The sequence below is a fragment of the Nestor notabilis genome, unplaced genomic scaffold, assembly GCF_000696875.1.
Source record: "Nestor notabilis isolate BGI_N333 unplaced genomic scaffold, ASM69687v1 scaffold22172, whole genome shotgun sequence".
Lineage (NCBI taxonomy): Eukaryota > Metazoa > Chordata > Aves > Psittaciformes > Psittacidae > Nestor > Nestor notabilis.
In genome coordinates this window covers 5,389-22,452 of record NW_009919014.1, presented here as the reverse complement: position 1 = coordinate 22,452, position 17,064 = coordinate 5,389, and the positions used below count along the sequence as shown (strand labels likewise).

General features: G+C 44.1%; 1 protein-coding gene across 1 annotated transcript in view; it reads left to right on the top strand.

Annotated features, from left to right (window-relative positions):
• The first annotated feature begins 6,735 nt into the window (after window positions 1-6,735).
• The window catches only part of CASS4 (Cas scaffolding protein family member 4), a 14,233-nt gene continuing 3,904 nt past the window's right edge, over window positions 6,736-17,064 (top strand). Inside the window, 4 exon segments of the mRNA XM_010010034.1 lie at window positions 6,736-6,771; window positions 12,363-12,848; window positions 15,115-15,219; window positions 16,143-16,292. Coding sequence (XP_010008336.1) covers window positions 6,736-6,771; window positions 12,363-12,848; window positions 15,115-15,219; window positions 16,143-16,292 — 777 coding nt within the window.

Below are 17,064 nucleotides of genomic sequence, written 5' to 3'. Positions count from 1 at the left end.
GACAGCAATGGATAAAAACATGAGAATCGACAGAACTGCAAAGGTAGGCCTGGTTTTCTGTGTACAGCATATAAACAAGACAAAGGGGCCTAGAGGAGGGTTTGATGTTTGAATTCAGCGTGACGCTGGGTGATGTGGGAAATGCTTAGTGTTCTCTTGAGCTGCACAGAAAGCTCTTTACGATGCCCATGTACCTACTGTCACAAAACTATTTTTTGTTGCTACGAAACTATTACCCAGAAGGAATGTCTTCTTAGGGAGGGCTCTGAATAAAGCAGGATTCCCAAGTAGCAAATATCTGTGAATAAACACATTTGTGAAATAATAAATATGTAACTTCAAGGTTCCAACAGTTTTACTCTATCCTGCAGTAACATTAAAGATGTGATTATGCTGTCAGAGACTTTCAGTGACAGTCCAGGTAACTTGTTGTGTGATGGATAATTTCCCTATGTTACACACAAACCATTTTGAATATTGTTTTTGTATATTTTGAAAGACCGGAACTAGCTTATGAAGGGTTTTGCTTTTATTTGTGTATTCATATTGTATCTGCTATGATTTTATGTATATATACGTAGATAAAATACCCTGCTGCAGGTATAAGGGTTAGAGAATGCTGAAGTCTTGATTCAACTCAGTGCCTTGATTGTGCTACTGTCTGCAAGTCTAATGAGCAGTGTAATGGAATTATAATTTTCATCCTGAAATATGACCTCAGTTTTCGTTGTAAATAAACTGCATTCCTGGAAATTTGACACAAAATATAGTAGAGGGGAAAAAGCTCAGTACCAGCACAGTGAGTCATTTTTGTACTCAAAATTTGCCATTGAGGCATGTAGAGCTAAGAGGACTATTCTTCATGTGAAGTCATCAGAAATGACATTTTTAATGTCATAGAATTGTATGATTTCTATACAGAGAATAGAGTTTCTATTTCTAGGAATGGTATTTTCAGTTTTCTTAAGTGGCTAAAGAAATGTAATGGTGGTAGTAAGCTCATTTCCTGTCTTGTTGTGTGATCTTTAGACATGGCCAGAGCACACCCAGACAAATTCAGCTGAGTAACAAGTGAAAAAGTCAAATTTATTTCCACTATATTAACTGTTTATAAGGTTCCTACTCCCCTGGCAGTACTGTTTATTGTAATAGTTGAATGTTACACTTAATACAAAAACATTAGGGATGTGTTTTTTCTACTAGCTGGACTTGAAGCACCACGTGCCAACCATCAGTAGCTTTGGTGGGACAGGTAACGCTCTGCAGTTATCACCATGCCCAAACTATCCCACTTTCACAAGGAAAACTGTTCCTGAAAATGAACCCAGGACACAAGTGCAGCTGGAGAAATGATGTAACTTCTTTCTTGTTGCACACACACCTGCAACCCAGTCTGCACAGGAAACGTTGCACCTCATGGTGTCTTTTAAAACACAGTTTGTGTGATGGGCTGTGCTTGGGAAATAGTTCTTGTACTGTTTGACAACATTTTCTGTTGCCAAAGAAAAATAGGAGAGGGTTTCTCCCCCTCCAAAATGCCCAGTTTACATGTTCCCATCCTGTCCACAAACAAGTGCATGAAGACCAACGTGCAATGTGGTTATGTGGGTGACGTGTGCTCCCACAGCCCCGGGTGCAGGCCCCCAGACTCACCTCCAGCACCTGGGGGCAAATAATGTGATTCACAATAGGATTTGCCAAAGCTGATACACTGAACAAGGAGTCACTTAGCCAAGAGGAAATACTGGAGAGTCTCCATCTTCCTCAGAGAATAAATACGGGGCTATTCTCAGGGATGCAGTTGAGTGGAAGTGGACTCAGTGCCCAGCTTTCCTGGGGAAATCTTACAGGTAAAACTTCAGTTGTGTCATGGACGAAAAAATTCTGACCCAGGGAATTTTAATCTCATGTAATTTATGCCAGTTAATACAAGCTTCTAATCACTGGTGTGGGTGATTGAGGAAGAACCATTGACAATTAAGCAAGCACTTAAGTAAACATCTTTGGGGTGAGGGGGATACGCTCTGTCTGCCCCGGCTTATAGCGTCCCAGACTGGTTTGGGCTGGAAGGGACCTTAAAGCTCATCCAGTTCCAACCCCTGCCATGGGCAGGGACACCTTCCACTAGAGCAGGTTGCTCCAAGCCCCTGTGTCCAACCTGGCCTTGAACACTGCCAGGGACGGGGCAGCCACAGCTTCTCTGGGCACCCTGTGCCAGCGCCTCAGCACCCTCACAGGGAAGAAGAGAACATTTACTTGTATTTGGAAGTAGCTTTGTGGCCACAGATTGCAGCTTTGTTACTTGTATTTCTGGATCATTTCAAATGCTGGTGACATACGGAGAATTCCAAATCAGTCAGTGAATGGCTGCTCTTTATTTTCTGCATGGAGTGTGCAAAACAGTAACACTGCTGGTTGTGATATTAAAGAAAGAAAAACAGAGCCCCAGAAGCATTGAAATGAGCTGCTTTGTGCCAGGAATCCTTTCTCATGTGGACAAGGGCATCAGCTGCTGGCCTGCCCCATGTAGATTTTGTTGAGAAAGCATTTTCAATGCAGCATTTCCTATTCAAGATGCATGGTTTTTCTAGCTGCATGATTGTGGGTTTGAAAGCTAGTGCCTAGTTGCATCTTGAGCTACCATGGAAAGAGGAAGGAAAAGACTTTTGCCAGAGCAAAGGCAGCATGTACAAAAGCAAAGCCAGTAAAAGTTTGCAAACCCCAAGATACTCAGCAAGTGCAGAGTGGTAACACTTGTGCATTTGCGTAAGTGTGACCCAGGCATAGCTGTTGCTGAGCAAATAGCAACTATGAATAATTTGAAATAACCGTTATTTAATAACATTAAAGATTTATTTTAATAATAATGAAAGGAACATCCCCCTTCGGCTACAGTCATTGTTTAGGTTTCTTCCTCAGGTTTTCTGCCTCTGAAGAGGGAGACTATTTTGCAGGGATTTCTATAACAACAGAGACCTGATCAGTTTTCCAGGGACCTGAACACCGAAATCTAAAAGCAAAACCCCTTTTAAGTTCAACAAACCAAGAGTAAAGGATGCTTCAAACCCCAGCCCCGCTGCCCGGCTCAGCCCCGCGGGTCCCTGCTCGGATGCGGTTGTGAAGCACAAAAGCGCTCCCTGGGGCGGCTGCCGGAGGGAGGGAGGGAGGGACGGACGGACGCTGTGTGTGCCCCGCACGGCCCCGCAGCAGCTGCCGGCCGCTGGAGGTAATTCTGCTACGTGATTAGCTCCCTCGGTTCCCAATCGTTGCGCTCCTCCGGGGCTGCCCGTGAGCGCAGCAGGGCTGGGACGGGGTTTCCAGCCAGACCTTCCGCTGCGGCTGCCTGATCTGCTTGGGCTTGGAGAGGAAGGGCTGGGGGAGATTTCATCCTCCTCCTCCCCAGGTGATGGAGTAACAAGGGAGGCAGGAGACAACACAATGAAGGTCAATGTAAGTACTGCTTTATTGTATTTCTGTTGCAGTTAGTGGCTGGACTTATTTCATTTGGAGTGGAAATGTGTACAGTGTAAAAACCTGTACAATCCAAATCAAACTGAAAAAATGCTTTATCAAGATCAACGGTGTGGTTAAAAAGGGTATGGTTTTGTGTATCCTGCACATGAGGCAATAATACACCTTGTTAAAGTGTTACCATGAGTGGGCCTGGCTGGTCATTAGTATGTCTCTTGCTTTGCATATTTTCTTGGAAATAATGAGCTTAAATGATTAACACCTGAGCCATACTTTATATATATATATATTTGGGGGGGTTTGCATTGATTACTAGAAAATAGGCGATGAAAATGTGTCAACAGCTCGAGTCGCTCTTTGAAGAAGAAAACATCAATATGAGTTGTGCAAGCCTGGGAAAGTCTGTTCATTCTAGGATAACACTGCAGTGCTCAAATTTGCAAAGAGAACTGAAGCTCAAAAGAGGAAAGGAGCGGTGGTGGTGTTCACTTTTAGGGAATACTGCCCTGGGATGGAAGGAGGGGGGAAGAAGTGGATGCATCAAAAATATGACTAAAAAATGGTTTATACAGTCGTATGTCCATGGTTTTGCCCAAACTTCCAGCCCAGCATATGCAGGTTCCTGGAATTATCCTGGTTTGTGTTAAGGAGCATTTCTTTGGCTGTGAACCGAGGTGGATCTTTCAGCGGGATGTACAGCAGAGCTCCGGCAGCTGTGACTCGGGCAGGGTCTGTGCAGCCCCCGTGTGCCCGCTGCTAATGACAACGTTCAGCTGCTGGCCGGAGCCATGGTGTGCGCTGGGGACCAGGGCAGGCGAAAACCCTCCCGCACCCTTGCCCAGGGAAACATTAACATTCCGGATAAAGGCTGCTTGGTCCCAAAGGGTAGTCTTAAACAGGAATACCATTTTGGGGCAGATAACTGCGCCGGGAGAGCTGGAGGAAGCTGCAGCGTTTGAGAGTTGTGTGGCCGCTGACTCATTATGAATCAGAGAACACCCACCCCTGAGCTGCTGCCCCTGCGCTGCTGTCGTTTCTGATCCATCCAGGGTATCAGTGGGTCAGATGGGATGTGGGACACCCCTGTGCATCCAGAGCAGGGATGTACAGCAGTGCCTGCAAAGGGAAAACGTGCGGTTTGCTCTTGATAACCCATCCTAGGAATTGTTTGCTTGTTCCCTGGTAGGCAGAGGAAGGACCCTGCTCTAAGGAGTCTCTGAAGCATCTATTGTTTAGGATGCAGACAGAGAAAACTTGTATGCATCAGAACTTTCTGGCTCTTTAAATCCACGTTTGGAAATAAATGTTGTAGCAAAACGTAACTAAGATACTAAAAGTAAAGTAATTTGGTGCATATAGGCAAAACCCTTAGGGTTGTGGGAGGAACCAAACCCCATAAGTACATATTCTGTTTTTTTAAGTATCAGGAAATGGCAGTTTATTTTTCCTTGAACTTAGGCATGAGACCACACATGCAAAAATGCTGTGAATGGGAATGAAATCCTGATTGCGCTGAAACTGGGAGAGGAGGGGTCTGTTGGGTCTAACACAGCTGGAATGTAATTAAGTGAATTTGCAGAGAAAATTAATAGAACTGGCTTGTAATTCCCACCTCTGCAGCACTGACTAACGTGAAGCTGCACAAGTTCTGTGTCTCAGTGGTTCTGCTTGAGTTTTTAATCTGATTCTTCTTTATTGCATCAAAAACTGATTTGACCATTCAGAATTTCAAACCTGCTGATTAGCAGCTGGCTCCACTCAAAAAAATGGCCACTGAATAGGCAATAAAACAAGCCCTGACACTTGTTCCTTGTTGAAGCTCATGGTCCAAAACTTCTATATGATCACAGCACTTGGTTTCCAAAACACACAAACAAAGCACAGGCCAAGGACCTTCTGCAAGTCACAGAAGATGTTGTGCATCAAATGGGACATGAGTAGAAGGAAGGCACATCACATGTATGTGGAGAGAGCTGAGCATTCAAGATAGATTCTCCTTTCTTCAGTGGGATATTGAAGATGTGAACTCTCTCTACAATTAAATGAATTGGGCAAAACTTCAATTGACTCTGTCTGGTGCGCTGTTTAAAAGGGGCTTCTCTGGAAAGCCTGTTCTCAGCTCACCGGGCAATGGAGGATGTTTATTTCTTCAGTTCTGTTGGGGATTAACTAGAAACAGTTCTGTAAACATGTCAGAGGGTGTCACTGATGCATGAACATCACTGTTCAGCAAACACAACCCCCTGCCTTTAGTTGTATCTTCTCCTTCTTCTCAAATATGTCAAATCCCATTTTCCTGCAGTCAAAGTGCTTACAGATGGATTTTTATGTGTGAAATGCAGCTGAGAAATATTTGTCTTCATCCACAAAACCTCCCATGATTAAAACTATCTCTTTTTTAAGATTACTTTAATAGGTTTTTTTAAGAAGCAAATATAAGGCAGTAGACAAAAAAAAATGTTATTTTTCATTTTAAATGCTGTGAGACACTACAGGACCTCTGTATCATGTGAAACAGTGTGTGGTAGTGAACTGATGTTCCAAATACAAACTGAGTGGAAAGGGGAGCGGTAGAGACATTATTTTGGCAGACTTGCAGGCAGGATGCTCAGATATCACTTGATAATCATGAAGAATTTTTATGCAACACTTGCACATATTTTATAAGGACTAAAAGGTCTTCTCTTTTCTGTTGTATAGGCTGAGAACAGGGCTTGGAACAAGAGAGGAATCAGGAGAACGTGGCGGGGGTTTTTTGCCTCAGCAAAAGCACAGATATTTACTGTGTATATAAAGCACAGATGTCAGTCTGTGAGTACTGCATTTTGTATTGTAGAATTGTACAATCATCAGCTTTACCGAGTCCTAATTAAAATTTTCCTTCTCTTCATTAATAAACATGAGTTAGCAGCTTTCATTGTGAAGATTCCCAAGAGCTGTTAGGTTTTATAGTGGGAGCGCTGCTTGGTGAGGACACACAAACAATAAAGATGTAAGAAGTCTGAGTTGCAGGGAGAATTGCTGTCTTAACATCAGATTTACACTCCACTAAAGGGAGACACCCTTCCAGCTACAGGAGAATTTTTCTACATGCCTAAGTTAACTGAACCTGTGTTAGCAGAGGTCTTGCACTGCAAATCCATTCGGTATGGTCTAGTGTGAGGCATCTCTGCCCATGGCAGCGGTTGGAACTAGATGATCTTAAGGTCCTTTCCAACCTTAACTATTCTATGATTCTATGTGACTAACTTGCATCACTCCAACATGGTCGTGGACTGTGTGTGGGAAAACAGTGTCTCGGTAGGAGGATGGAGATGCAGCCTCGGTTTTCTAGGTCTGTGCTCTGTCGCTGTCTTGTTAGAATCTGCTCAGTGAGAGAAGAGTATCAGCACTGTCTGCAGGTGCTGTCTCATGGGGTGAGAGACAGGCTTTTAAGATGTTCTTTGTCTTGGGAGATTTCTTTCAGGGCTGCTCATGGGAAGAAGCAGCAAACATCAAAGAAGGGAAAACAATTTGATCTCATCCGTGTTGCTTTAGCACTTACCACAAGTTGGTTATTGTAAAGACACATTAGTGAGGTTGCATAAAATAACAAAGAGCTGTACAGAGCTGGCCCTCGATGGCATTTTGTGAGTGACAGCATTAGACAGCCTGTTTCCACTCCTCTGGCAGTAAAGAAAAAGTGCAGATCCCATTGGCCCCACAGCACAGCTTCCTCCCAGCTACACATCCCATAAGGTCTCTGTGATCCTGGGAATGCAGTACTTGTTTATGGTTAATGGCAGGTCAGAGATGCTTCTGCTTACATGATAGAAAGGGACTGCCACAGTGATTCCTTACATATGTCCTGGATAGCTGAAAGCGTAGATAGGGCCCAATACTTGACTAACAGCCCCACACTGGATGAGCCAGAGCCTGTAGTACAAATAACCTCAAGCCACATTACTTGGTAGACCTCGGCTATCTGTGCTATTAGGTCAAGCACTCACCCCATAAACCTCCTGTAACTTCTGTCTATAAAATTACTCCCAGTGATTGTGATCACAGAATCAATTGGGATGAGTTTTCTGAGAAGTCTCATCAAATCAGATTTCTTTGGAAAGCAAATTGGAACAGATTTGGCATTTGGTGGCTCCTCAGTAATTCACTTTCTTCATACTATCAGATGGAGCCAACAGGATGCTGAGCTGGCTGTGGGCAGCATGGGACAGGGCACAGGTAGAGTGGTGGCTCCTTCCCTTCCCCAGCCCCGCCATGATTTGGTTTACTCAGCGTGGCTGTACCCTCCTCACAGGAGTCTTGCTAGGGGTTAATTTCAGTGGAACATTGATATATCAATCTAGCTTTCATAACTGACCCAGCTCAGTGGCTCCAGCCATGGGATTCAGTACCACCTGAATCCCGCTAGAAAATCCATTACCTTTGTCAGCAAACTCTTTGCTGACAGAGCACTTGTGGTACCAAAGCTTGCTAGTTCAACACTTGCTTGCATGTATATCCTATAAAATAGCTAACAACATCAGCGCCTGTGATGCTAGTCATTGCTGTGAGCTTGTTACAGTTGGTTTTATCAGTATTAGGCTGATCCTCAACATCTGCTTCAGCATCGTGGCCTAATACTTGTTGAATCCACAGCTGGGACTCCTAAAAACTAATGGAGCGTATACAAACAGTATTGCCTGCATTCCTTTGGAGATAACACTGGACAGAAGTGCTTCCACATCAGCCCTGGTGCAGTCAGGTCCTGAGAGGCTGAGTGAGCAACCAGAATGCTTGGAAAGGAAATGAGAAATAGAGGGACTTACTAGTCCTGTAAATAGAGGAGCAAAGGAGAAGACAGAGCAAAATACAAAGGCAGAACTGCTTAACCTGTTGTTCTTACACCTTGTGAAAATGTTTTTTCTTCTCCATTTTTATGGAGATTAGAATTCAGCAGAAACTACTTACTTCTGTGGTGTGGTGCCGATTGTATTGTTTTTTCAATGCATTGCTGCAGCTTTCTGCCAGGCTGTGGGCACACAAGAGTCTGTTCAAAGAAGATGTTGGCAGGGTTTTTTTGTTTTGTCGTAGTGAATTGGATGGTTTAGGGGATTTTTGCGTCCTCATATTGCACTGTGACAAGAGGATGTCTTCTGAAAGAGTTTGCATGGGGCTGTTAGTTACAAGTTACTAATATCTTTTGTGTTTAAATGTTTCTACTTTTTATAAATTCATTTAGAACTAGTTCCAAGTCAAAAGGATAAAAAAGCCTTCATTAAAATACTTTCTTAAGTTTCTCTACCCATTTCAAAATGCACTGAAAAACGTCATGAAGGGCTGCAAGCCAGCTGGGACACTGTCACCTGGAGCTGTATCTGCACTAGTGGCTGTCCTCTTGTGCCAGTGATGAGCTGGTTCCACTGAGAGAAAAGCATAAAGAACCGAATTATACTGCTGTGCACTTGTGCAATACTGAAACAGAGTGGATGGAAAATATTTGCTCTCTAGCTCTATAGCTGTGTCCTGAACCATGTGTCCTGAACCTTGAAATCTAATTTAGCACTGCCTTACATTGAAGAACCTGTGGAAAGGTTCAGAGGTCTGACAATCTCGCACTTCGTTCTATAGTCTGAAGGTTGGGCCTGTCTCCATCACTTTGGTTCCAGCCCTATGGATGGGATATGAGATGATCTATGAACAGATTTGTTGTTCCAGCTTTATCAGGTTTTCCAAAGTGTCCTGTGATTTTTAATTCTTATTTTTTTTTAATCCCCTGCTCGGCTTGCCATTGAGGTGGTCTTGAGGGTTCCTGAGTATTTGTGCTGCCTACAAATGTGAGCCCACACGCCCTAATTTGAGCTCCACAGATCAGAGACCACCTTTCAAAATCTGAACCACTGTGTTCTGCTTTGAAGGTACCTTGCTGTGGGTACCTACTTGCCCTTGGATGCTGGCACAGCTTTATTGGGCTGTGCTTCACAAGAAGGGACCCCTCTGCTGAAAAGTTTTGTGACTTTCATGGTGTAAGTTTAAAATTCAACTCTTCATTCATTGTGAGTGCCCCTGACTATATCATCTGCCTTTGCCAAATGACAGGGTGGTCAGTTGAGTTTTGGCAACCTGTCTGTGGAATAGCTTGGCTGTTGAACAGAGTTTAGACCTCCCTGTTGCTTTCATTGACCTGGCAGTTCTCTCGCTTCACTTGTTTTGCAGCAAAGCAGATCCAGCAGTGTCTGGAGAAAGAAGTGAGAGAATAGTTGGAATAATTTATCCTGCTAGTACCTGCTGCAGTCGTGTTTGAGTATTGCTGAATAGGAAGAATCTCCTCACTCTGTGTGATTTAGGTTGCAGTCTACAGGTACTCTTTGCAGAAATTCTCACTGATGTGTACAGGCCAAATTCCAACCTAGTGAAAATCAGCATATTTAAAACAAATGAGATTTGAGAATAGATTAGTGTAGTTTCAACACGTTGGTTGATTAAAGAATAAGAACCAACAATGTGTTTGTTATTCTATTTCCACAAGACTTAACTGGGGAAATGTCACGTTTAGATGCCATTTAAAACCATATTGTAAACCTCTCATTTGTGTTGGTGCAGCTAGGAAAGACAGCCTCATTGTCTAGTGTATTAGACAGGGTCCCAGTTCCTGGGTTCAGGCTTCCTGGTTCTGCCACCGATTGCCTGCATGTGCCTGGATAAGGCTCTTCACATTTCAGTTGCCTGGTTACAAAAGGGGGTGAGCGTACCTCTGCCTGTCCTCTTCAGGTCAGAATGAGGAGATCTTGTCTTTCAGCGTGTCTGTACAGCATCCAACTACGAGGGATCTAGAAGTGTTGCTGATGAATAATAGGAAAAGTTGGCTGGTTTCCTCTTTATTTCCACAACTGCAACAATGTGTGAAGCCCAAGCCCAGCCTGGACTGTGCTCTGTGGTAGAATTCCTGAAGGTCTGCCTTTAACACAGGTGGTTCAGAGCATTTGGCATGGTCCAAATAGAAAGTGGACTCCCATGTTCAAGGCACGAAGGCTGTTTTAACAAGGCTTGGATGTAAGGTAAATGGGGCTGTTGTCCATCTCTGGCAGCTGCTGATGGACAGGCCCATGTATCATAAGAAGGCCATTGTTCATGGCCACCCTGACCAAGAAATGCATGCTGCTAGCAACAGGCCGTTTTCATCAGCTGAGCTGACAAATTGCTTTTTTCCTGCTGCAACTTCAAGCCAGCTGTTGCTTTACAGCAAATGCTCTGGACAAAAATACAAGGCATCACATTTCCTGTTTGGTTATTATCTCTTTGGACGTTACTTGCATGTTCTTATAAGAAACTAATGCTTACAAACAGCCTGTGTCTCACTGACTGAGAAACAGTCAGTCTTGGTTTAAAGCTGAAAGCAAATGGTACCTTGTACTGCAAAACACTATGTCCACAGCTCGCTCTGCAGTTTGCACACATGCCTTGGGTGATCAAACTACATGCTCCTTCCCTTTTTATTCTTTTAACTGTCATCTTGTGTAGAGTAGGCAAATACCCCAGCAAATATGATAAAAAAAACCCATGGTGATCTACACACTCACAACTGCCAGAAATTTATGGGCTTCAGCTGAGAGAGGGTAGGGCTGCTCAGCAGTGAAGAACCTGGGAAAGATGAGTATTTGCTATCTGGCAGTTTCTATGATCTTAGGATCTCTTGCTTATTCTTCCTTGGTTTCCTGTCTAAAAGAGCACTCTATGAAGATGCTGCAAGATGTATTGGAGACAGAGGTATTCAGGTACAGGTAATGTCTGTGTGATGGAGAGAAACACAGACACTGTTTCAGGTGTGCTTACCTGAAGAAATGCTGATGAAGGCACTGACCAGTCATGAAGACTTGGCAGCCAGCAGAGCTGTTTGTTTGCTGTTACTGTGTGCAAAATTAGGTTTGTCCCTCAGCTGATGTGTCACATAAGTCATTAGCCTTGGATGCTCTGAATCAGTATGATCCAACGCTGCAGTCCGGGGTGGATGTGGACACAGCCAGCTGAGTCTGGATCTTCACAACACCACAGCTCTCCAGCAGTATTTCTGCCACTGGTGTTGCCACTGGGCACTTATTAATCCCCTTAGTACTGATGTTGCTGAGACATCTGCCTTTAGAAGACTGAGAAAAGACAAAGTTTAAAGGAAAACAAGCAAGGTGAGGATGTTTTTCATGTTTGGTTGTGGACAGGTTTTTTTGGGAGCATAGATAAAAATAATCAGCCTTTTCCAGGTGAAGTTGAAGTTGTTGGATTAGCTGGGTAGCAGGCAGCAAGGCATGCGGTTTCGTTTTGGATGGTTAATGTGTTTTTTCTGCACCTTCTGACAAAGAAGTCACAGAATAGCAATGGGAAAACATCTGGTTTTCATATGGAGATGTGCATAAGTAATGAGTCTAAGTAATGAACATTAGCAGTGCTCTTGCCTTGGGGGGAAAAGGTAGTGAAGAAATATATTGCTATATTATTATTATATATTTCTTTACTGCATGGAGAACAGCAGACACAGGCTGCAAATGTTAAACTCTCTGAAACCAATGCACTGAGAAATGGTGTTTAAAGCAAAACTAGGTGGACTTGAGTTAAATTGAATTAAATCTCTTCATCAGGGATTGTAGCAATAGGACAAGAGGTTATGAGTTCAAACTGAGACAGGGGAAGTTCAGGTTAGATATAAGGAAGAAGTTCTTTACTGTGAGAGTGATGAGGCGCTGCAACTGTTTGCTGTGTTGCGAGAAGTGGTAAATGCTCCATCCCTGGCAGTGTTCAAGGCTAGGTTGGACAGAGCCTTGGGTGACATGGTCTAGTGTGACCCATGGCAGGGGGGTTGGAACTGGATTATCTTAAGGTCCTTTCCAACCCAAACCATTCTATGATTCTAAACACCAAACCAGAAACGAATCAACACTTCTGTTAGTGCACTACAGCAGTGCTGGTGTGTTTTCTCTCTCTAGAATACCTTGGTGAAGGCGCTTTATGACAACAAGGCAGAGTGCTCCGATGAGCTGGCCTTCCGCAAAGGAGACATCCTGACGGTTCTGGACCAAAACGTCATCGGCAGTGAGGGCTGGTGGAGATGCTCCCTCCATGGCAGGCAGGGCCTGGCCCCTACCCGCCTGCAGCTACTCCCTGCCTCACAGGCTGCCCTGCTGCCTCCTTCCACCCGGAGCGGCACCGCAGAGTCACCGTGCGGCCAGCAAAACATCTATCAGGTTCCCTCCGTCCCCAAGCCCACTGTGCTGTCGTCTACCTATGAAAAGATGGAGGGGTGGGTTAAATCTCCAGCGACGACTTCCACCCTACCTGCCCAAGCAATATATCAGGTACCAGCGTTGGCTGCACAGCTGCTCAGTGAAAGGACGCAAAGGTCAGCAAGCCAGGTAAGAACATAAGCAGCTATAAAAGTAGTAAGTGTTATTATTAAAACAATTGTTGGGAGCAGGAAAATAATAACTGCTGTTGGCCTGAAGATTTCGGTGGAATTCACAGCAAAGCCATTCAAATAAATGGTGTTTAGGAAACTCCCATCAACTCTGCTACAATTCATAGCATTGCGTGAGAAATGCTGCTCTGAGCAACATATAATAGTCTCTATATTCTGTAGTCCCTCACTTTTTTGACAGTTTAAAGACACTGTAAAATAGGGCAGGAAGTAAAGAATATACCATTTGTTTGGGACAATCTAGAAATGGTTTACAAACCTACCGCAGAGTTAAAATAAGACACATAACTTTCTCCTCTGTTGATCTACAGCATCCAGGGTCCTCTGGGCACACGTGGGGTTTTTGCACCCGTCTGCACAGGAACATGATTTGTAATAAAAAAAGCCACCCTTTGCTGTGTGATCAGTGTCTTTGGTCTAGTTTTACTATTTCCAGCACCTCATCAAGTGCTGTGAGCTGATTTCTCCACATTCCAAACCTTAAAGAAGCCATTTGCAAATTGAATGGGAGATTGATACCAATTGTCCATGTTGTGCCAGCAAACAGGCTGGAAAATGTAGTTTATTGTTCTTGATCTGAATGAACAGCCCAACAGAAGATCTCCTTGGCTATTCCTGTGTCTCTGTCATTTCATGAGTTTATATACCTAAGCCTTGTTTACTCTAACAGAGAAAGAGAAAAACAATGTCTTAGGCTGCTTTTAGAAGTTCAGATTTGCCTGGGCTGCTTCTTGCACAACGTCCCAGCTGTTACTACACCAACTGTACCGCAGTGGTCACAGATGCACAAGGAGGCTCAGGGCTGAACAGGCTCTGTGAGGGCAGAGTGAACTGCAGCACTTTGGACCGTCCCATGTAGATCCTATGGGACAACTGGCAAAGTTCCTGGCATACTCAGCTGCCCTCTGAGCAGCTGGGTAAAGCCACTGCAAGTCTTTGAGGGAGCTGATTGAAAGCAATAAACACTACAAAATCCCGCAAAGCCTGTATGCTTTCATCCTATAGAAAAAGCCTTGTCAGTTCTGCCTAACGTCAAGGCACCTTCTTGCTTTACTGTGACTGCAAGTACTTTAAAAAATAACAAGATGAGAAACTTGGTTTAGTTTCCTTTTTGCTGTATACTGAGCAAGATTTGTCTGTCTGAAAACAGACCTGGGCTAAGGATGCCTTTCCTTTTACCCTTTCAGCTCAGGAAAGTCTCTTCTTCTATGCCTCTGTTTACAAGCAAGTTGGCTTATGTCACTGAGCATTAAGGGGATTTGTGTTCACTCCTTGCTCCTTTCCTTCATGAACCAGGCAGTTGTAAATCTGGAGCCTGGTTCCTCTACCATATTCCCCCTGAATCCAGTGGCTACACCACTTACATGGTGCGGAACACTGCCTCCAGTATTAAATAATATACTGTGATGTCTCTTTTCCAGCAGTGTTTCTGTGGGTCAGTAATGTGTAGAAGTCCAATTATGAACTGTCTGTGGAAAGCTAGGCTAAACCCATGCTGAACGAACAAAACTCAGTGGTTTGGAAGTTGATTTTTAAAAATGTCCTTTCCAAACATTCATACTTTGGCACCTTAACTCACTGTCCCACCAGTCATTGCTCTTCAAATTACATTTTAAGCTAACAGGAGAATTAGTCTGTAACTGACCTCATGTAATTCTCATATCAGACTGTTCTATTAATGGAGCTAGACAGGATGTCAAGGTTACTCCTTCCAAATGAGTCAGTCTTTCATAAATACAGAATAATGTGTCTCAGCCCGCACCTTTTTGCTGCTCTTACTTCCACTAAATAAGACTTGACCTGATGGCTCTGTGGGCCTGGAGAAGTAGAAATTTCCCACTTTCTTTATTTAGTGGTTCTGCTTTTGCGTAGTCTAAAGATTTAAGTGATAAGCTGAGTTTTCTCTGAATCTTTTCCTTCCCATGGTTAGTAAGGCAGATCACCTTTAATTTGTGTGTACCAACTCTTATCTGAAATAAAGTGGAAATGCTGGAAAAGGAGAATCCTGGGGGGGGGGGAAACACCATGCAAACTTGTACGGTCAGTTCCTGTCTACCACCATCAGTGAAAAGCTGGAAGGTTTTTAATCACTTAAGAGTGATTACTCTGACAGTGGCCTATTCAACTAACTTGAGTTTTCAAAGATGTCCTGAGCTTAGTGCTTGCTGCAGCTCTCTCACTGTTGTTTTTTCCCCCCCTCTAAGCATCTGTTTACTCTCCCGCGAGCGTGCCGGGCTTCAGTCCCAAATATCAGGAGTGAGGTGTATGATGTTCCATCCACACAGCGCCGGGAGCTCTTGCTCATGCAGGTGAGTCCAGCCATAGTCCCCCCCTGCAGCTCTGACTCTGCAGGACCTTAGAATAGAGTTTAAGGTAAATTCTGGTATTTTCCTGTTCACGTTTTGTAGAATTTGGCAGAAAATAACCTATTTTTAGGGAAGTTCAAGATGTAAAGCAGTTCTCTTTTGAGTTTGGTAGAATTTAGAGAAATGTATCTTAAATCTGGTTGCTTCTAAGAAACACTTCTTGTTTTACCATTACTGAGTTCCAGGGCACAGATAAATTCTCAGTATCAGAGTGACAGCCCCTCTGCCTTGGTTTATCCATCAGGAAATATGCTTTGTCTCTGTGTCATTTGATCAGGAAGATTTCAAGATGTTCATAAAAGAGTCACTAGTGCATGTACAAAAAGAAACTAAATGTCACCCATACCACTTGCCTCCTGAGCAAGAAAATGCAAGGAATTAGACACGCAGGGTAAGAGCAACATGTTGATTTGCATCTACTGCTGAAGCCTCCTGTTACACAATCTTGCTCTTGATAACATGCTGCCCTGGGAAGAGCAAATGTCACCCTATTGCCTCTGTGTCTCACTGCAGCCTGTGCAGGTCACCAGGATGGGACATATGCCAGGCCCCATCCCATCATCTACCACACAAAGGTGCGTGTGGGACTGGAGCACATCCACAGAGCCTTTCCACACACCTTGCGCTCCTGACACCACAGGGTTGAACACACTCCAATTCATTTATTGTCAAGTTATCCACAAACTCCTTTGTGTTACCCACTTTGTATAGGTGGGGTGATCCCTGCTCAGACCCAAAGATAGGCAATTAGGTGGCAGCTGCCTTGCACCATGCAGTATATGACCTGAAAGCCTTTGATTCTGTCCCAGTCTCCAGTGGGGTCTCAACACGGTTGAAGTCAACCTGGTTTTATTCCCTTTGACCAGAGTGGTGCCACTCCACCCACCGCACGAAAGGGCTCTGTGCTGGTCAGATCCGCCGAGTGTTTCCAGGAGGAGCAGAAGCAGCTTTACCACATTCCGTCCAGCCCAGAAAAGGCAGGAGTTTTCACCCAGAAAGACTCACCAGGAGGCAATGTAAGTAAGGTTTGCTGGACACGAGAATAATCTCTCATTACCGTGGTGTTGCACACATGTGTTGCCTCAAAGTGATGGCAGGGGTAAGACCAGAACATCTTCAGTATAGTGCTTTGTCCTTCCTATTAAAGAGGCAAATGCTGCCTGGCTCCTGGGTAGTCATGGTACCTACCAGGACTAAGGCTACCTCTGTGATTGCGTTTGCTTTTTAGATTGCAGGCAGCAACATCTCTTGCCTTGACTTCTTTTTATGACAGTGTGAAAAGCAAATTCAGTACCCTACATTCTTGAGTGTCTGTAATATTTAAGCAAATAAAAATGAGTGGTCCCTATTCCATGCATCACTCTCCTGCCACCTTTTTTGGGAGTGGAGCACACCTGGTTTTGAGGGGTGGGTCAGGCTTCCTATCTCTTCCCTCCCCACCATTTGAACAAGTACCATCCTTGAAAAAAGGGCTGATCTGAAATTTCACAACAAAGAAAATGCCTCAATGGAAAACTCTTTATTAGTTGAGAGCCAAATACTTCAGGTTTCCTGAATGATTTTAAGATCCGAGAGAATTTTTACAGGCTCCTTAGCACACATGCACAGGGCTAAGATATATGGGATCTTGGGGCAGACTACCCCAGCACAGGAAATCTGAGGCTTACTGGTTTTATGAATTTAAAGAGAAATGCTGCAGGTTCATGCTGCCTCATGACTGGAGAAACCAGCTTTGCACAGACTCTGTTCAGCTGTGACAGTAGGACTGGTGCTACCCAGAACTGGGGT